Source organism: Apium graveolens, chromosome 4, assembly GCF_009905375.1.
Source record: "Apium graveolens cultivar Ventura chromosome 4, ASM990537v1, whole genome shotgun sequence".
NCBI lineage: Eukaryota > Viridiplantae > Streptophyta > Magnoliopsida > Apiales > Apiaceae > Apium > Apium graveolens.
The window spans coordinates 297048982-297070627 of record NC_133650.1 but is presented as its reverse complement, the minus strand read 5'-3'; the positions used below and the strand labels follow the sequence as shown (position 1 = coordinate 297070627).

At 35.8% G+C, this 21646-nt stretch overlaps 2 protein-coding genes across 2 annotated transcripts; one reads left to right on the top strand and one right to left on the bottom strand.

Annotated features, from left to right (window-relative positions):
• Positions 1 to 8716: 8716 nt before the first annotated feature.
• On the top strand, positions 8717 to 11840 carry LOC141721284 (tryptophan synthase beta chain 1). Its single transcript, XM_074524119.1, has 5 exons — positions 8717 to 9120; positions 9713 to 10069; positions 10718 to 11160; positions 11247 to 11341; positions 11540 to 11840. The coding sequence occupies exons 1-5, from the start codon at positions 8770 to 8772 to the stop codon at positions 11713 to 11715; spliced, it is 1422 nt and encodes a 473-aa protein (XP_074380220.1). The 5' UTR covers positions 8717 to 8769; the 3' UTR covers positions 11716 to 11840.
• A 748-nt stretch (positions 11841 to 12588) lies between these two features.
• LOC141721285 (glucose-6-phosphate/phosphate translocator 2, chloroplastic) lies at positions 12589 to 16631 on the bottom strand. Its single transcript, XM_074524120.1, has 5 exons — positions 15686 to 16631; positions 15354 to 15579; positions 14715 to 14937; positions 13728 to 13941; positions 12589 to 12915 (listed from the first exon to the last, which is right to left on the bottom strand). The coding sequence occupies exons 1-5, from the start codon at positions 16193 to 16195 to the stop codon at positions 12904 to 12906; spliced, it is 1185 nt and encodes a 394-aa protein (XP_074380221.1). The 5' UTR covers positions 16196 to 16631; the 3' UTR covers positions 12589 to 12903.
• Between the last annotated feature and the right edge of the window lie 5015 nt (positions 16632 to 21646).

Here is a 21646-nt window from a genome sequence, read left to right as displayed (position 1 = left end):
AGTTCGACCCTGCAACTCTGTCTCTTACAAAAAAGTGGAGTATCTAAACCTCGAGATAACTATAAGCTAATATGTATTCTCCCAAAAGAATATAGAGCTGCAAAGGCATATAAATTGTTACTAGGTGCATTCTCCCAAATGTAATCCATTAAAATTCGCCCGTTATTCGGGGCATCTGAATGAGAGTCACTACCCCTTAACTAAAATATTTCCTATGCACGCGTGAGATTCACAAACAAGGAAGGTATTGACGAAACAATTGTTGTTAAACCATATCAAGGTCACTAACAATAGTTGGATTTTAATCCTTAGATCCTGATCTTAAAAGCCTTATACTCTGATATTGGGATTAGAATAAGATAAGTTTCTTGTTCATTATCTCTAATTTTGAATTTGAGTTAATGTTCCTGGATCATTATCTCTGATTTTGAATTTGAGTTAATGTTCCTGGAACATTATCTCTGATTGGTCTATAATTTTGGATCTTAATGGTTCATTGACTCTGATAAGTCTTCACATACTTCAGAAGAAATCTCTGATGCCTAATGGCATATCATTGATCATTGATTATCTTCTCGGAATTCAAACCTAGCAACAATTTTGACCTTAGTCAAAATTGCAACTTGTAAATGAGGACTCATATATAAGGTATACTTCTTCATGAAAGTTGAGTGATATTAGAAATGCTGCCACTTAAAAGAATCCTAATTTCCCCTCTCAGAAGGAATATTTCTGAATTTTTTGACTGAGAGTTTCCATCCTTGAAGGTGAAAGATAACTTTTTTATGAAAAGGATTTTCTTGCAGATACACTTGGATGTTTGGAGTTTTGAGTGAGTGACACACTGTGAGACTGAGTGATAAACATTTGAGTGTAAGAGTTGAGTGAAACACAGTGTGAGATCACTAAACATAAATCACACACTTGCACTGTGAGGAAATGGCTACCAAACTATAATTTCTTCACTTGGTTGTGTGATCCTACCACCCTGCTCTAATCCATTTTGAAGGATTACTCAATTAAGGGGAGATACTATATAAAAATCATAAGAGAATATACAGAAGAATAGTCTTTCTTATATTAAGGAGGAGATTTTCCATCTTTATTGTACTAAAGGGGAGGTTCTTCATCATAGGGGGGGATATTATTAATTATGAGTTCCAAAATATTTTCTATGAGATATATGGGAAGATTTAAAGATTGAAGACATTATTTGAAAGACGTGTCTATCTGCAACTTTACTTGAGGGAGAGAAGAACCAGTCATATGCTGAAACTGAAGGTTTATACAAGATGCAGAAGATATAAGATAGTTTTATTTACAAGCCATGAACTGAATGTTGAAAGCTGATTGAAGATTTGTTTATGGAGTTTATTAAGTTATCCTCAAAACTGTTGCTTCTCCTTGGTTATTTGACTGCCAGGTGTAACAGTCAAATAGGGGGAGATTGTTGAGAAAGGTTGAAGCTGTATGTATAACTCAACAATGCTGGTTTGGATAACTCAACATAGAACAAAGGACTTGAAAATAATCTACGTTCCACTAGAATCAGTACAGATTGATTATTGGGTATATACATGATGATCTTGGTAGATGCAATGAAGAAGACGCCAATAGAGATCCGTATGAAGTTCATTAATATGTCTAGATAACGGAGGAATAAGGTTGAAGTTATATGAAGCAGTTATTAGGATTAGTGTGAAGACCTAAATAATTTTATGTGAAGATGATTATATCTGGTAGAAGACTTAACAGTGGTTTATACGGGTATAATACGAAGGTCTGAGAGCGGAACTAGTCGTCTTTGAACCAAACCATTGCACTAGACGTCAGTGATCCGTGAAATAAAATGGAGTATTTTTTTTAGAAATACTGTTAAGTAGTTTTTGTACTCGAGAGAATCAGAAAATAATTGAAGTACGAAGAGCCGAGGACCCGAAAATTAAAAGATTATAAGGCTTGAAAATACTAAAGTCTATAGTTTAAAGGGTACATGAATTATTATAATTAAAGGCTTAAATCAAATCTCCTTACAAGGTATGTCTTAATTTCGTCTAGCCTTTTATTCCTCTCATAGGACCCACATAATCAAGTTTTAATATTTTATTAAGGCTAGTCGAGCTTTAGAATTTAAAAAATGTACATGTAAATTCTAAAGTCAAACAAGAACATGTCTTGCATTCACGAGGACCCACCTGGGTAAGTTACATCCTTTGTTTAATCCAAATGTCAAGCTTTAATATTTTAATCAAGGAAAACTCGAAGCAATGACAAGAATTGGAAATTTGACATGATTCATTTGTTTGGTGTTATTGAGAGTATATTGTCGAGTGTCAGCCTTGCTAGAGCATGCAAGTCCAAGTTCACATGGTGGAAGCCCACGAGTGTATAAACTGATTTGGTCAAGTGAATAGTTTTCTAAGGCAAATGTCCTCCAAGTGCTTCATGGCGCAACTAGAGTGTAATTATTGGCGCAACTACAAGGTGCTCTAACACCTTGGTAGCGCAAGTAGGATTACTTGTATATCTTGATGGCGCAAGTAATATTATTTATTAAGGTAAATTGTTTTCTAGCTTCTCACGGGTGCAAGTACTCTCGTTCTAGTACTTTTCTAGGCGCAACTAGCCAAATAAACAAATGCAAGTTACTTGGTCATACTCTAGGCACAAGTGAATATAATTTGTGAAGATATCAAGTAGCAAACTACTCCCTAGACGCAAGTCATTGAAAAGAAATATTGAAAAGAAAGATACAGGGGCGCAAGTTGAACTTCATGTGCAAGTTGTAATTCATTTTACATGGTTATTATGAAGTCATGTATACCTTCTCTCTCACCACAACATACCAGCCTATATAATCAAAAAGAAGCAGATTGGAAAAAAAACTTCTCAGCAATTTACAAGGCGAAGCGCTGCAGAATTTAGATCTCGGAGATAATTCGATTTTATTTATTGAAATTAAGGAGAGAAGTGCTAACCAATTTATTTCACACAATTAAAGCCTTACATATCTTGATACACTCATTATTTATAGCTTCTTTAATTGTATTGATTATCATTTGGTAAGAACTATAAGTTTTTAGACTGATTAAAATAACCCTAGATTGATAGCCTATTGTAATGGTTCTTTTTATATTTGTTGCTTCGAATCATTCGTATTTGGAGTTGTAAGCAAACCTTTCGGGTATTTATACTTTGAATAAAAGAATATTTACCCAGAAATTTCTGTGTGTTCGTTTGATTTATATTCCGCAACATTTAATCGATTGAAAATAAAAAATATACATTAACCCCCCATGTATGTACCTTTTGGACCTAACACTTATGTATATTCTAGATAGGAAGATTCTAGAATAACATATATAGATTGCTAGTGCAATAATCTAGAATCATGTGGGATGTACATGTTCTAGAACTCTCTCCAAGTGGTAGATGAGCCTATAAATAGGTTAGACCCCTTATTTGGAGAGGCATAGAAGTGATAGAGCAAATTGAGAGCAAAGTGAGAGCATTCAAGTGGGAGGCCAGTGAGCTTGTTTAGTGAGGGCGAGTGCTAAACTTTGTAATACTGGCAAGGGCCTAGCGTGTGAATCAAGTGGATCCAACTCTTGTAATATTGGATTACTAATAAAAGAGGATCCTTGTTAGTAAATTTGTGTGTGTTTTCTCTTACGTAGTTATATTTTTCTAATATTCGCTGCATAAGTGTAAGGGCGACACTTGGGAAAGACTGGTCTGGTAGTTCGTTTGGACGACGACAAGTGTTAGACGCCGGCACAGTTGGACTTATAATGGAACAAACTATAAGGCATTGACAATATGGTATCATAGCTAAAGGTTACGGAGGGCGTAATCTTGACACGAAGCATGACGAAAAAGGTTGACGAAGTTCTCGTGACGTTTGGTGCGGGCTTGGAGAAGCTACAGGCGGGCATGAAGCAAATTGAGAGTCATTTCAAGACCTTTGAGAACCATGTATTTGAGGAGCTTGGATGTGTGAAAGAGGAGGTCCAAGATTTGCAAATGAATGAGGTCGCACGAGAGGAACGGGTCACCAATTTGGAAAAAATGGTCACCGAGACATGCAGCGTCGTCAAGGCACAATTGGCTATAATTGAAGCGGACATGCTCGGAGGCGGCTTTAAGGGGATTGAGGCGCAAAGGTTCTAGGCGCAAAGGTTCTAGGTGGCAAAATCAAAGAAGTTCAGCGGCAAAAGGGATGCCAAGGTTGTGGAGAACTTCTTTTGGGACGTGGAGAATTATTTTGAGGCGGTTGGCATTGTTGACGAGGCAACAAAGGTACGCACGACTGCCCGATATCTTAGTGATAATGCAACTTTGTGGTGGCGTCGAAAGCACGCCGACATGGAGAAGATCCTTTGCCACATAGACACACATGGAGACTTCAAACGAGAGCTTAAGAGGCAATTTTATCGAAAATATGGTCTACATGAAAAGGAAGAAACTGAGAGAGCTCAAACGGGGCAACATAAACGGACTGCGTGAATAAGTTCACCACCTTGATGTTGCAAATCCCGAGCATGACAAATGAGGATTTCTTGTTCTACTTTGTGGATGGACTACAAAATTGGGCAAAATAATAGCTTCAACGAAGGAACATCAAGGATGTAGATGAGGCTATAACCGTGGCAGAGTCCTTGGTGGAGTTTCAAAGAGAGTCTTGTAAATATAATACGTTTTATGAGGAGAGTGATGAAGGTAGGGATGAGGAGAACGCTAGCTCGAGAAGTGGTAGTCCACGAAGGAGGCGTGATGTGGTGGCATCGTCGAGCCATGGCCCGAGCGAGGGAAAGCCTAAGAGCTATGTGTCGAAGAAGGGATGCTACATTTGCAACATGCCACATGTGATGGCAAGGTGTCCGAAGTTAGGACCATTGAGCGCAATGATCCAATAGGAGGAAGATGAGCTGATAAGGTTTTCGACCTTCGAAAGGGTGGAGGCGCCACCGATGAAATTAAGGGTGACCTACCTTGTAAGTTTGAGGCTAGTTAAGAAGGATCAGCCCTCGACGAATGAGGAGAAGGGACGCCAAAGCAAGAAAAAGGGCAAGGCGGCTAAGGAAGATGCTAAGGACGGCACAATCAAGGGTAGTCCAAAGTCTACAAAGGAAAAAGGGGCCAAAGACAAGGGGGTGTCGTCGGGCAAAGTAGGCAACCATGGGGGCGTTGTCGAGGCGTGCATGTGAGTAAGGGAGAAGTCACCACAAGTATCTCCAACAGGAGTCGAGTGTCGACGCGAGGTGAGGGAAATACTTGGCGAGCGACTCGTAAAAATCACGGGATTGGCACCGAGTAGGCAATACTTGGTAAGGTGGAAGGGTGCGACACCAAGTAAGGCAACGTGAGAGTTGGAGCCGAACTTGGAGCAACACCAAGAGGCGTTGGAGCGCTATTGGGAGGCGACGACGTCAATGAATTCAGCGGGGGAGAATGTCACGCCTCGCCAAAATTCAACCTCTCTGTGTACTAGAATATTCAAAAGAAGGCCAGAATGGTCTAGATGACTATATAATATAGCGAAATATTGTATAAGTCTTTATATGACGCTTGAAAATTCAAGAAGGATCTAAAAGATGGCAGAACTTGGTGGAACCTTCCGAAACCTTTAAGACTTAGGAGCTTTCTACAGATTTCCTAAGTGTACTTAAAATATTTTAGATAGGTAAATTCTAGAATAATCATGTATAAATAATTAGTGGAATAATCTAGAAGCATGTGGGATGTACATGTTCTACGAATTTCTCCAAGTGGCGGGGGAGCCTATAAATAGGTGAGACCCCTCATTTGGAGAGGAATAAAAGTGATAGAGCAAAGTGAGAGTACAGTGAGAGCATTCAAGTGAGAGGCACGTGAGCTTGTATAATGAAGGTGAGTGCTAAATTTTGTAATATTAGCAAGGGGCTAGTGTATAGATCAAGGGGATCCAACTCTTGTAATATTGAGTTACTAATAAAGAATGGTATTTGTTATTAAAATTGTGTGTGTTTACTCTTACATTTGTCTAATAGCCGATGCATACATGTAAGGGCGACACATGGGGAATGTCGGTCTAATAGTTCGTTTGAAGGGTGACGCCGGCACGGTTAGACTTATAAGGGAACAAACTCTAAGGCCTTGACATCCCGTGGCACCCCTCCGTTTTAACTAACCATGATCTAGCATATGATGAGCAATATCGACATCTATCTTCCCCTTCGAAAAGTAGTTTAACGTTTTGCTTTAACTAACCATGATCTAGTACGATGACTAATATCAATATCTATCTTCCCCTTCGAACATTAATTTGACATTTTACAATAATTTGCTAATCTCGTAAATTATACAAGACTTTAGATTATTATTTAAACCGACAATATTATTTTGAAAATTTTAAATTATTATTATTATTATTATTATGATGTAATAATCTCAGTGGTGATTGTTAATGGTTGCCATTAAAAATTATTATTATTATTATTATTATTATTATTATTATTATTATTATTATTATTATTATTATTATTATTATTATTATGTATGAGGATGAGGAATGATTCCTTATATTATGTGTTTGGTTCAGTGCTGGAATGAATCTGTTTTATTTCAAATATAGTCGACATTTCAATTTTGATTCTAATATTATGTGCAAGTATACATTATAAATTGAAATTAAATTCTTACATAATTTACAAATAAAAATTTACTAAAAAATTATATGATTAGTAAAATATAATTTAACCAATTAAATAATAATTTAATAATTTTTAATTAATTAAACCTTACAAATTGGCATTAGATAAATATTATTATAATTTTATTTAAAATTAAATAATGTATCAAATTTAAAATATGTGTACATAAATTGTATTTAATCTTAGAAATAAAGATGAATAATATATACTATATTATAATAGCCGGAATGAGGTATAATGTGTAGTTTGGTTAACCCCTCATTTTGGTTATCCCTTTCCATCACGACTGTTAGATCTTCTTCATTAAATAATCAGAGCCGTTAGATCCAAATACTAACAAAATACACTCCACAAGTTCTCAGGTTCGAATCCCGTCAACAACAAATATTTATATTATTATTTATAAAGATACATATAAGTTCTCAGATTCGAATCATGTTAAGAATAAACATTTATATTATTTATAAATATATATAAGTTTTCAGATTCAAATCTCACTCATTAATAACAAACATCTACATTATTATTTATGAATAAGATCTTATCAATCATATATTATTTGTACTATTTGAACCTAACTTGAAATTATAATTATATAATCATTATCTAGTATTTAATTATTTATATATAATTTTAATAAAATTATATGAAATAGAATTAAAAATATATAAATATTAACCAAGACCCGTGCATTGCACGAGCTCTGAGCTAGTAATAGTAAATATGATACCTTTTTTGAGTAATGTAAATATGATACCTCATAGCCTTTTTCCATACCCACCTCTTCCCTGACGCGCTGTATTCCAGAGTTTGAAAATGAAGAGAAAAAAAGAGAAGCGAAAACATAATTTTAAAATTTTCCTTCCTAGGCGTGCTCCCGAGTTTTTTGGCGAGAGAAGAGAAGTGATTAGAAGAGAAAATTTCCTAAAATTTTCCATCAAAACTTTCTTCCCAAAAACTCGGGAGCACACGACTGATTTATATTCTTCTCTTCTCCTCCCATCTCTTCTCTTCTCCTCCCATATCTTCTCTTCACTTATCTCCTAAAAAATCCCTGGAGCAAAGCGTAAGGTATCAAATCTGATTCCAAGTAGGTTTCAGATATGGGTTTCAGCAAATATAAATTATAAATCAAATATCAGGTATGAGTTTGAAATGAACAAAAATCATATCTGATACTCAAATTTTCTGAAACAACCGAAAATGTACTGTATACGTATGCAAAAAGGAAAAAAATACAATATCTGCCATGATTTTTTTGTCAGGTACAATCTGTAACTTAAATCTGTTACAAAAGCAAACAAGCTTCTATGTCACCACAAAATTAATCGAGTTTTCCTATTCTAGCAGAGACAAGGCAATTGTCAAATCTTTTATCCAGTCGTAACCAAATCAAACGTGCCTAATTTATTTTGATAACAGCAGGTGAGACAAGACAAGTAAGTGAAGGGTAATCCATTCTTCCTGAATTTTAAAAAGTGCGGAAAACAATTATAAATTAAGTAAAATAATTTCACTTTCACTACTACCTTACTCCTGAATTTTGGAAAAGAACAAAAGCAAGTACTGATGAATATAAATTTTACATATTTTATCTCCAAAACTTTCATCCTATTTTTGGGATGAAAGTAATTTACCTTACTATCAATTATTTTCATCTCTAGTAAAAACTCAGAAATAAGGTTCAAGTAAATTAGTTTCACTTCTCTTCGTAATCATTCTCCCGAATTTTTAAAAAGAGCAAAAATAAGTGTTAATAAATATAAATTTGATAATCTTTCACTTCAAAACTTTATAAAAAAATAAGATAAAAAAATGAGATAAAATACTTTATCTTCTAAACACTTCTTTCCTTTTCATTAAAAAAAATTGGGGAGGCAATCTTAAGAGTAAAAAAAAGACTGTTTTTCTGAAAAGCCGAGGGTGTCGCATAAAATCTTTTATTCCGACAACACATTTTTAGAAAAAAAAAAGGATTCAAAAATCAAAACGGTGCCAAATAAATGGATAAATAGAGATAAACAGATAGACACACAAACAAGAAAAATAAGAAATCAAAATACAAATCAATCCAAACATGGCCTTCTCCTCCACAACTTCCAGAATTCAAACCCCTTCTTCATCTCTTCTTCTCAAGCCCTACCGACAATCTTCCTCATTTCCACATTTACCCTTCCGTTCCCACACATTTACGGCTCTGCCATCCAAACCCTCTTCCATTTCTTGCGTTCTTACCACAAAGCCGCAAGAAATGGACCAGGAGAATAACAAGAACCTTAATGGGTCGGGTCTTGGTGTTCTTCAACGACCCGATTCGTTTGGTCGGTTTGGTAAGTTTGGGGGAAAGTATGTGCCTGAAACTCTTATGCACGCGCTCACGGAGCTCGAAGCTGCGTTTCATGCTCTTGCTACTGACCAAGATTTTCAGGTACTTATGATTTATTTTCGTGTATATGTGTGTTTGCTTAGAGATTATACGCGTTATCATTGCTGATATGTTCCTGTTTTGTATGTTTAGGTAATAAAAATGTGTTAAAATATGTTTTGTATGTTAAAGTTTCAGTTTTTATGCTTTTCTGTATGTTATGTCATTTGTAAAGAATTGAGAATGGTTTACGAACTTGTGTTAATATATGTTTCGTATAAGATATGTTTGGATTTTGTATGCATTTTTAAAGAAATGAAAAGGGAGAACTTTTGGTTTAAGGCCTAGGTGTTACGAAGTAAGTGTTTGGAAAAGCTATCTCTTTTATCTTTGATTGAATTGCTTTGAAATGAACTAGTTATCGATATTCCATTTTGCAATCGTGTGTAATGAGATGATGTACGATGTTTTTACTTATCAATTTTTTTTTTGGTATTAGATTTGAATTTAATTGTTCTTGTATGGAGTCTAGAGACACACTTAAGAAAACAATTGTATGTTAAGGTGAAGATAGGGTCTTATGGACAAATGTGTGATAAGTGTCGTGTTTACTGTGCATAGATTGGCTTACTGATTAAATAAACAATTTATGCAGAAAGAGTTAGATGGGATATTGAAAGATTATGTTGGTCGAGAAACTCCTCTTTACTTTGCAGAACGATTGACTGAGCACTATAAACGTCCAAATGGGGAAGGGCCACTCATCTACCTCAAGAGGGAAGATCTTAATCATACGGGTGCACACAAGATTAATAATGCCGTAGCACAGGCATTGCTTGCTAAACGCTTGGGAAAAGAACGTATCATAGCTGAAACTGGGGCTGGCCAGCATGGTGTCGCCACAGCCACTGTATGTGCACGATTTGGCTTGAAATGCATAATCTATATGGGTGCTCAAGACATGGAAAGGCAATCGCTAAATGTTTTTAGAATGCGGCTTCTTGGGGCAGAGGTATCCCATATGTTATACTTTTTGACCTTGGTTGAACAAATTAGTGGCGTGCTGCATTCTTCTAATAAAAGTATTGTTTATGTCTTTACATGCGTTGTTAATTTTATTGATTGGTAAATTTTTGGGCAGTTCTTTGTGATGATTTCTGCCCTTCAATGTGTAGTAACTAGTAAGAAGGCTTCTAGATTGTGTTTATTATTTTCCGCCCAAAATGTATGTTATCTCCTCTTACTCGTGGTGTTTGGCAAAGTAAAGTTTATCATGGCCTCATCCACAAACCATGTTACTGTTTGCATTTGGTTTACCATAATTCTTATATACGTTTGTCATTGCTGAGCTGAGACTTATCTAAATACGTGAGTCTGGGTATTGCAATGATTGCGTTAATCAATGGACTGTCATAGCATAGTGGTATTTTGTATGAAGCAGATCTCTCATTTTTCTTTATCTTCTGTTTTTCTTATGCAAATTGCTTTCTATACCATTATAGGGTCTCATTTTGGCTTGATTTGGTTACGGAATGTGGATACACTGTATTCACATTTCTAATTTGTGATGCTAATGTTACTATAACTTTGTGATGCATGTCTTTTTCGATTTGGACTTGAAATAGTATATCTTACAATTGTCAAATTTTAAATTATAAAGGTTAGAGCAGTTCATGCTGGTACAGCTACATTGAAGGATGCTACATCAGAGGCCATTCGGGACTGGGTAACTAATGTGGAAACAACCCATTACATATTGGGATCTGTTGCAGGGCCACATCCATATCCTATGATGGTAAGAGAGTTTCATGCTGTCATTGGTAAAGAAACAAGGAAACAAGCATTAGAGAAATGGGGTGGCAAACCAGATGTGTTAGTTGCATGTGTTGGTGGTGGTTCAAATGCCATGGGGCTCTTCCATGAATTTGTTGACGATGAAGATGTAAGATTGATTGGTGTGGAAGCAGCAGGATTTGGCCTGGATAGTGGAAAGCATGCTGCCACCCTAACAAAAGGAGAGGTTGGTGTGCTGCATGGAGCTATGAGCTATTTACTACAGGATGATGATGGGCAGATAACTGAACCTCATTCAATTAGTGCCGGGTACAGAAAGTTTTGGCAATTCTTTCTAAAGTCTACTAATGTTTTATAAATTTTACATGACAAGAAATTCTCCTTATGCTTCATAGTTTGGACTACCCTGGAGTTGGACCGGAGCACAGTTTCCTAAAAGATATGGGGCGTGCTGAATATTATAGTATCACTGATGAAGAAGCTCTGGAAGGTATTCAACTACTCTGAAATATATGTTTCTGTCCTCGTGCACCCTAGAAATGAATTTTAACGTCAGACAACTGGACGTCTATTGTAGAATTATTATTTGTTAGAGAATGATTTTCTCCTGTCCCTTTCTGTTATTTATTTAATTTATTTACATGCTCTACCAAGTGATTTAAAATATGATCCGTGTTGGTTATGGCAGCTTTTACAAGATTATCTCGACTTGAGGGCATAATTCCAGCTTTGGAGACATCCCATGCACTTGCGTATCTGGAGAAGCTGTGCCCAGACCTACCAAACGGGACAAAGGTTGTGCTTAATTGCAGCGGCAGAGGAGACAAGGATGTTCATACAGCCATTAAGCATTTAAAGTTTTAATTGGTGTACTTCTGTAACTTTTATAGAGATGTACTGCTAAAATGCTTATACATGTTTGGGAGGCTGGGCATCTGTTACGTGAAAAGAACATTAACTTTTTCGTTTGAATAAAGTATCTTCATGAATCTGCTCTTCTGAATATGTATGTTCTTCTGGCATGCAACAATTTTTTTTTTGTTGGTTTATATTCGTGCATTGCTTAAAAACCAATTCTTAGCGAAGAAGATTATGATATAATATTTTTACCAAGTGATGTCTCGTGTATTTGTATGAATGCCACCAGTTACAAATATTTTCTGGCATTCTCTTTGCTATGGTATGAGTATGACGTAGAAATTTGAAGCTTTTATTGAAGAGTCTGGTCTGCAAATTAACAATGACAGATTATATCAAAAAAAGTTAATTGTATCTGAATAATCTGATTGACCAAAATCTCTAATCTAACAGGGTAGCGATTTAGCAATCATGTTATAATTTCGTGAGCGAAAAATCGAGGGGAAGAGCTGCTTAGATACCACGTGTAATGTAACCAACAAAATAACTGGAAACTGCCACTTGAAGCAAGTCGATTCAATTAGCAAACCGTGGGACTAGTCTAAGAACTCACTTGAACTGCCGAGAAACTTTCACTTGAACTGCCAAGACTCGGTTTTTTGTCGTAAGCCCTTCGATTGCAACGATATAATTCAAACTTGACAATATGAAAATAAATAAGACTCAAAATCGACTACTTGACCCCTTCGCTTCCCATCTGATGATCCTCAATTCCATATGTACTATCCAGATAACATACACAGTGCAAGATTAGCGTACAAATTAAGAAAACAGTCAATATTGGATTTTTAATACGATATAATTTGTAGCATCTGCAAATTTACCGCAAAAGGAACCAAACTTGCTCATCATAACGATTACATTGTTAAATACATAGGATGCGGGTTACTGCCCTCGCTTATTGGTCCAATGAAGTTCAGTTCTCTCCGGATGGAAATGATGAAAAAAGAAACAAAATCTGTCCAACAACCCGTATATACTATTATAGTTTTTCTTACAGAACCCATTATTTCTAACTACAAAGAACCACCCATCACATCTCAATGAGTCTTTAAGGCAGCTATAGCGCAACAGTAAATCTTCCAACATTGCTTTCATTCTCTAATTTATTCTACAAGAAATTTGCGTATCACCTCACTGCTTTGCCTGTCAAAATACAAAAAGGAATTTCACATGAAAATAATGCATAAAATTCATATGTGCAAAAGTATATTTACGTTTGCATCTAATAAAAATACGGTCTTTCTAATTATGAGTTTGATGTATTTTTATTGGTGGAGTTGTTGTAAATGCAGGGGGGGTCCATCAATATTTATGATTAGAGGACCAATCAAAATGCACCAAACTTAAATGATAATTGCAGCGACCGGGCCCTCAAATTTACTGCTCTCTTGGTTCTCCTAGTCAATTTCAAAAAGGAAAGGAAACCCAAATAGTTGATAAAAACTAACCATGTCATTTGTAAAGCTTAATGCATTGAAGTCACCAACTTAAATGCGGTCCTCAGCATGATTACAAAAAAAAAGACTTAATTAACGGGTAGAGGGTTTGCCCACACAATCAATCTTTCAACAGCCTGCTAGCACAACCTTACCCCCTCTTAATTTACAGTCTAATTATGTTTGATAAACTAATATATACAACATCTAGGTAGAGGATGACCTGATGCAGAAGGGTTAATTTTCACAGGCATAACCTCATAATGCCACTAGGGGTAAGTCAACGGAAGATATATTAGTTTATATTAAAAAAATTATAAATGGCTGCTTTGGATGGACCTTGACATATGTTTGTCTGCATATATGATTCAACATAAACCTTGAATATATGTTTGTCTGCATATGTGATTCAACATAAACTCACTTGTGATAATGTCATAAGTAGTGGCAGAAATCGGACAAAGCCGTCAATTTATTCAAGACAGTTATGCTTGGCTATACAAGACAGTTTTAGATTACCTGAGAATACAAGAAAGTTCCAAAGACTGCGATGGCAGCTCCTAGAGCATTTACAGGTTGGACAGGGGTACGGAATATGATAATAGACGATACGATGACAGATATTCGTTTCATGGTGTTTCCAATGCTAAATGTCAGCGGAGAAATCTCATCCAGGGACATGTATGAGACTTGATTGTATAAGTGATAAAATACACTCTGGGCCACCACCCACCTGTTGGGCAAAAATATCAGCCACAAACACTTTGTTACAACAAAATGAACCAAATAATACTTATTATATGACTAAATTCAAATTTTCGTCCACAGTGCCCTACATAACAAATGTTAGCTTTCAAACTATGAAGAAAATCATCCACCAAGTACCAGCATTTAAAACTTTTCATTCGTCCAAGACATACAGCTATGATCTGTCATCTGTTAGTAAGAATTCTACAGTCTACTCTTAAAAATTAGAGGACAGCACTTTGATCCTTTGTAACAGTAACTAGTAGATATAATTTCTATTTCCTGATATTTAGTCTAGCAAATACCCCACTTTTCTTGGTAACAACAGGTCATTGATTCAAGTCTCAATGGAGGCACATGTATTATAAGTCCTGTAATTGAGAGTACCGGAAGAAACAGGTGAAAAGAGCATTAATAATTAAAATTATCCGTGACCTCAAATTGATCATCAAGCTCTGTCAATTGTGATGGCAATGAAAAAGAATAGACCTCTGGTCAAATACTGTTTGCTAATAAACAATGACCGATAGTTGCTTCCGCAATGACCATGCAACAGCCGTTAACTAAAGTTCAATTATTTTAACGCAAACAATAAAATACTAAAAAGGGCTTAAAACGGTTATTGTAAATTTCCCCATTCACAATTGGAATTAACCATTTAGATGACTATCATATGTTGAGCACTACCACATTATCAATTCCGAATATAAGTTTTAGGTAGGCTGTGAAAACAGGAACAGGTAATATTAGATGATTTACCAGACAAAGTTTGGTCCTATCTGAGAGATGGCCTCTTTCCATCCCAGTGCCCACATCTGTGGTCCCTCCACAGCAATTGCAAAAGGTGTGAGAAGTAAGAGAGATAATATAGATAAGCAAGCATAATAGTTCATTCCGCTAACAGACTTCCCCTTCATGCCCCTCTTTGAAAATATGTTTCTAAACACAAACGCCAAGTTTGAAATCATTGCCCCCATAAAACCTGAAGTTGACAGAACACCAACACATCAGAAGTATTAGAAATCTGCACATGAATTAGATCTGCAACACAAAAACTACATTCAAAGCACAACCACTTTTCTTTTTAATTTCAAGAGACCGCATAGTGCCAGACCTACAGTCAACCAGCTATACAAGAAACTTGTGACTGGTTTCAAAATATAAGGTAATGAACAAGTTGACTTCTGCATTTATTTCAAAGTTAATCACAATGATCATAGAATACAGAATTGAATCTTAATTTAATCACTGATTTTAATTTCCTAACAAAAATATCTCAATTGTCGATGTAACTTAAGCACGAGCATACAACATATACAAGAAACAAGAAAAAAAATGAGAAGACATTAGACACTAAACGAAAGCATCAAATTTAATTAAGGGATGTTCTGTAGTTACCAATCATGTTAAAGTTCAGCTCAGTTAAAGCAGCAAGACCGCAACCACCAATGATCGGAAGAAGAGACAGGTAAACGGGCATCGGAAACGTCTCACCCAAGATAAACCTAGACACCAGAACACTAAAAGCAGGCTCACCACTCTTGATAATATGAGTAAAAGAAACAGCAACCTTTGACATACTAACAGTAGCTGCAACATGTCCAATCGTATGTGCCACAGCAACCTAAACACACAACCAAGAATCAAACAACCCAGATCATAAAACTCGAAAACAAACAAAACCAAGATCACAAAAATTAAAAAAACACAAAACACCCTATTTCGCTTACCGGCAAAAGGGTTTTCCAGAACTCCATATCAGTCTTTGGTGCTTCAGCAACTCTTAAAGCCCAAGAGACCAACATTATAAGAGAGCCAGCAGCAAGAGATAAAGTTGAAGTTAACCAAGGAAAGGGAAAAGCATTCAACACCTTCTTGTTATAAATATTAAACACAACATTCAAAGCCCACCACGTTGCAAAATAAACACCAATCTTAACTTTTCTTGCAGCTTCAATTGATGTTTCTGTTTTACCATCAATAGGCTTATCAGCCTCATAAGCTTTACATGAGATCAAACTAGGTTTTATTTTGTGATCATCTTGAAACTTTCTTTTAATTGATCCAAAACAATCAATTGAAGTACCACCATAAGAAAAACTAGGTTTTGCTGCTGAAACAACACAATTCTTGCCGGAAAGAGGTGGTAAAACGGAAAATCTCCGATGAATCACCGGATTCTTCTGCCGGAAAACATCAGAACCACTGATCTTTATCTGTGATTGCTTCAAAGAGATCATGATTACAAATAATCAACAACCAAGATGAGATTTTTAAAGATAAAGATTGATTCTTGAAGGGATCAAAAGAGAATAGAGTCGTGCAATAGTCAAATAGACAATAAAAATGAAACCTTTAAATAGGGTTTTTATATTAAAACCCAAGAAAATAAAAAAGAGGGGATTCAAAGTTGTCAACAAACTAAACTTGTTGTATTAAATGAGGCAAAGAGAATGAGAAAGAGAGAGGGGTGATTAATTAGTTAAATTAACAGAGGATAATGACAATTAGTGATCTAAAATCTGAGTTGAGAAGTAAATGAATCATGTGAATTCTCTGAAGGTGTAAAGTATTTGAAGACTTTAGCTGATATTGGAAGTTGGGGTGGTGGCTGACAGCTTAATAAAAGGTGGTGCTGGTGAGGGAGGAGTATATTATATTGAGGTGGGGTTGGATCCTCTGACCTAACACTTTGTACTTCTACTGTAAAACTCCCTTTCCCCTGGCTTATATTCAATTTATGGCTTAACCAACATAATTAAGCCCGCTGACTATCCATTAACTTTCAAATGATCTAACTGAGTCAAAAAAGTTTTCAATCTAATCACTGACTAACTAAAATTTTCTAGGTGAATCACTAATGTTAGGTATGAAATGCACTGGGGTTGAATGTGTGTTTATTGATTTTTCTTTCAAAATTTGTAAGTTAATTTCAAGAAAATCAAGGTTAGTTGTCTAGGTTATAGAACTCAACATATTATGTATTATTTGCAACTGTAAATTGTACAACAAATAACTATTAAAATTTACTTGATCTTTTTATTACAAAATCAAATATAATATATTACAAATATGTGTTCTTGTGTGAAGACCTCGGCTACTTCTTAGGAAAATACATGAAATCTTAGATCTATTTATTACGTCTGAACTAAGGACTCGTGACATATTTTATAGATTAACATCACAGTTTACAGAGGCTGCACTAAAATAGACTAACACATTTTTTAAAGTCCTTTTGTCTATTTCTATCTTAAGTGTAGCAAATCTGCGTACAATTTTCTAGGTCTGTCACCCTCCTTTGTCTGGTTCATCTTAATCCTTGATTTTACACTCCTCAAACTATATTTGTAGACTTTCCATTTTGATGATAAAATGATTAGTTGACAGTGTTAGTGTAGGTGCCCTAGAGGCAATACATTATTCTTTTATCTTTATGTCAGTTGATCATTCAATAAATGTATTTATTATGACCTTAATTACTGCGATATTTTGTTAGCATAATAAATGTCCTTAGAATCATGATACAAATTGTATAGTTTAAGTACATGACTTGAACTTGAGATTATATAATATATCATATTCTTAAAGGTCCCTAGTCGAGTATTATTATATAGGACAATAATAATACATAGATTGTTAGGAATGTATGTGCATTAGTTTGATGATATGTTTAACAAAAATACTTAAGTAGAAATTTAGTGTCTGTAGCCTCAACGGATAAGACCACTTTGGCTATCCGTTGATGGTGTAGCTTTACTTAGAAATAAGTCTAGTGTTGTAGCATATTTCAGTCTCTGTATTTAAAATGTAATTCTTGGAAGTTGAGAGAAACTATGAGTCATGTTGACTACTAGATGATATGCAGATAGGAAGGCCAATTGTAAATACTTCATGCCTTGTAATTTTGTATAAGTGAAGTGGTATCAACGGATGACTTAAAGACCTTCAACGGATGAGAAGCTAAGCTTCAACGGATGTCTCTAAAGTTTCAACGGATAAAGTCTTCAACGGATAACATCCTTCAACGGATGAGTGCATCAACGGATGAAAGCTTCAACTGATGTTCTGATGATTAGCCGTTGATAAGGGGTAGTTGTACCTACAAACAGAGGCACATGGGTTGATAGAGACAACTGAGATGTGGTAGCCGAATTTCAGGAACAACAGAAAAAGCAGCCGTTCTTCTTTAGTACAAAGATGCAATAGTCAACAAAGTACTGGAGTGAACAGGAAAAGAAGCAAGTGAAGATCATATTTTATTACTGTATTTTATATTGTTCTTCACTTGTACACTTGGGAATATATAAACCAAGTAGAAGCTAGTAATTAGAAGAGAGATTTTCCAGAGCTGTTTAGAAAAATATTGAGAGAAAATTCATCTAGTTTGTACTAGGATGCAGCTGTGATCAACATTGTTTAATCACAGATTTTCTAAAATACCATCTCTGGTGGAACAACAAATCCACCAGAAAAGTTTTTAAGGTCTGTTGTGTTCTTTACATTTGTGCTTGAATATATATCTGTCTGTATTAGCTTAAAGCAATTCACACACTTGTTCTTCTTGAACACACAACTTTCATAAACTGCTCAAAACTTGAAAAAGTTTTGAGATTTACATTCAACCCCCCTTCTGTAAATCTCATTGTTAGTCCACTAGGAATAACAATTGGTATCAGAGCAGGCTCTTGACATACAAAGAGTTTAAAGGTCTTGGAATCTAACAAAGATGAGTAAGAAGGATATTGGAGTAAAGATCCCAGTTCTTGACAAAGACAGTTATCACCATTGGAAGGTGAAAATGCACCTTCATCTACTCTCCCAAGATGAAGGTTATGTAAACTGCATTGAGAATGGTCCTCACATTCCCCACAAAGTAGCAACAGTTGCTACAGCCACAGTTGCTGTTGGTCAATCCATTCCAAAACCTAGAGCAGAATGGACAATGGAAGACACAGAAGAAGTCCACAAGGATAAGAAGGCTATGAACATTTTGTTTAATGGTCTTAACATGGATATGTTTGATAATGTGATAAATTGCACAACTGCCAAAGAGGTTTGGGACACAGTTCAACTACTGTGTGAAGGTACAGAACAAGTGAAAGAAAACAAAATGCAGCTTCTCATTCAACAGTATGAATACTTTCATTTTGAAGAAAATGAATCTTTAAATGAAACATTCAATAGGTTCCAAAAGCTGTTGAATGGACTGAAGCTGTATGGAAGAGTGTACCAGGTAAAGGATTCAAATCTTAAATTTTTAAGATCCTTGCCAAAGGAATGGAAACCCATGACTGTCTCCTTAAGAAACTCTCAAGATTATAAGGACTTCACTCTTGAAAGATTGTATGGAATCTTGAAGACTTATGAACTAGAGCTGGAACAGGATGAGGTATTGGAGAAGGGGAGAAAGAAAGGAAGTTCAGTTGCATTGGTAGCTGAAGATGAGAGGAAATGCAGACAAGAAACTGTGAGATCTACATCAAACTCCAAAGTTGGAATAAGAAATCAGGAATCAAGCAAAGGGAAAGAGCAAGTTGCTGAAAATGAAGACAACTCCAGCCAAGATGACTCAGATGGTATTGATGAGCATCTTGCATTTCTGTCCAGAAGATTTGCAAAGATGAAATTCAAGAAAAACACTAGAGCCACTAAACCTCACAAAAACACTGTGGACAAATCCAAGTTCAAGTGTTTCAATTGTGGTATAAGTGGACACTTTGCAGGTGAGTGCAGAAAGCCAACTTCTGAAAAGAAGAAATTTGAGCAAGTAGATTACAAAAAGAAATATTTTGATCTACTCAAGCAAAAGGAGAGGGCTTTCATTACTCAAGAAAGGGACTGGGCAGCTAATGGAGATGAAGAGGATGAAGATGTGGAGTATGTCAACCTTGCTCTCATGGCTGATTCTGAAGAAAATGAAGTTAGTTCATCAAGCAATCAGGTAATCACTACTGACTTAACACAGCTTACTAAAGAAGAGTGCAATGATGCTTTTAATGACATGTCTACTGAATTGTATCATTTGCGTGTGTCTCTTAAATCTCTTGCTAAAGAAAATAGTAGGATTAGAGAGAACAATCTGTTTTTATGTAATAGAAATGCTTTGTTAGAAGATAAGATGATTGACCTAGAGAAAACAAAGTTGCATTGTATATCTGTTGAAAATGAACTAGCTGAATCTGTTAAGAAAGTAGAAATACTTTCCAATCAATTAGAGAAAGAGCAAGAGGTGATTAAAGCCTGGAAGACATCTAGGGATGTAAGTGCTCAAATTGCTAAGGTCCAAGGAATTGAATCATTCTGTGAAACTGCCTGGGATAAAAATAAAAAGAAACTGGAATTAATTGATGGGCTGTCAACGGATGTGGAATCAACGGATGATGAAAGTTATCCGTTGAAGGAAGAAAAGGAGCATCCGTTGAAGGTTCCTCAATCAAAACAAGCAGATGTTTCTAAAAGAGAGAATCTAAAGAAACTCAACAAAAAGTTTGGTTCAACTTCAAAGAACTTTGTCAAAGAAGAAGCAAGCACATCCAAAGATGTCAGTAAGGTGAATGTAGGGCACATGACCTTAGAACAGTTAAATAATAGGCTCAAGATGGTTGAGGATAAAAAGGAATCTAAAAGAAAATCCAACAGAAATGGGAAGGTAGGAGTTAATAAACACAACAATTACACACCTGATAGGTATGCTCCTAGAAAAAGTTGTGTGCATTGTAGTAGTGTTAATCATCTATCTGCTAGTTGTAAATCCATTAAGAAGACTCCCATAACTGTACCCTCTTCTATGCCTAATATGTCTGCATCACCTCTGCATGCTATGCCTGTTATGTCTCAACAAAATCCTTATGCACATTTTGTAAACATGCCATATTTTAACAATCCTTATCTTGCTGCATTTAGTATGCCTCAAATGCCATACAATATGCCCATGTGGAATAACATGTTTGCACAATCAATGCCTAATAATTTTACAAATGTGCTAAATGATTCTGTGACTAACCCTACACCTCAACCAACTACATCTAAGACCAAGGTTGACTCAAACTTACCTAAGTCTAAAGATGCAGGAGGAATGAAGTCTAGGAGAAAGGCTAACAAGGATGGACCCAAGGAAACTTGGGTACCAAAATCAAATTGATTGATTTTATGGTGTGCAGGGAAATGGAAGAAATCTATGGTACTTGGACAGTGGTTGTTCAAGACACATGACAGGAGATTTCTCCCTGCTCACAGAGTTCAAGGAAAGAGCTGGCCCTAGCATAACCTTTGGAGATGACAGCAAAGGGTTTACTATGGGATATGGCTTGATTTCAACAAGGAATGTCATCATTAATGAAGTTGCATTAGTTGATGGTCTCAAGCACAATTTACTGAGCATCAGTCAACTATGTGATAGAGGGAATACAGTTTCTTTCAATTCTGAAGCCTGTGTTGTCACTAGTAAGAAAGACAACAAAGTGGTTCTAACTGGAGTTAGAAAAGGAAATGTGTACATAGCTGACTTCAACTCTACAGATGCGGAATCCATTACTTGTCTCTTCAGCAAAGCAAGCACAGTTGAAAGTTGGCTATGGCACAAGAAGCTATCTCACTTGAATTTCAAGACAATGAATGATCTAGTCAAAAAGGACTTAGTTAGAGGAATCCCTCTAGTTGAATTCTCAGGGGATGGTTTGTGTGATGCTTGT

Excerpts from the sequence above, each read along its gene's own strand:
- LOC141721284 (XM_074524119.1), top strand. The coding sequence starts at position 8,770 with ATGGCCTTCTCCTCCACAACTTCCAGAATTCAAACCCCTTCTTCATCT. Across the intron at positions 9,121-9,712 it reads CTACTGACCAAGATTTTCAG|AAAGAGTTAGATGGGATATT; the intron begins GTACTTATGATT and ends CAATTTATGCAG. Across the intron at positions 11,342-11,539 it reads TGATGAAGAAGCTCTGGAAG|CTTTTACAAGATTATCTCGA; the intron begins GTATTCAACTAC and ends TGGTTATGGCAG.
- LOC141721285 (XM_074524120.1), bottom strand. The coding sequence starts at position 16,195 with ATGATCTCTTTGAAGCAATCACAGATAAAGATCAGTGGTTCTGATGTT. Across the intron at positions 15,580-15,685 it reads TCTGGAAAACCCTTTTGCCG|GTTGCTGTGGCACATACGAT; the intron begins GTAAGCGAAATA and ends TTGTGTGTTTAG. Across the intron at positions 14,938-15,353 it reads GCTGAACTTTAACATGATTG|GTTTTATGGGGGCAATGATT; the intron begins GTAACTACAGAA and ends TGTCAACTTCAG.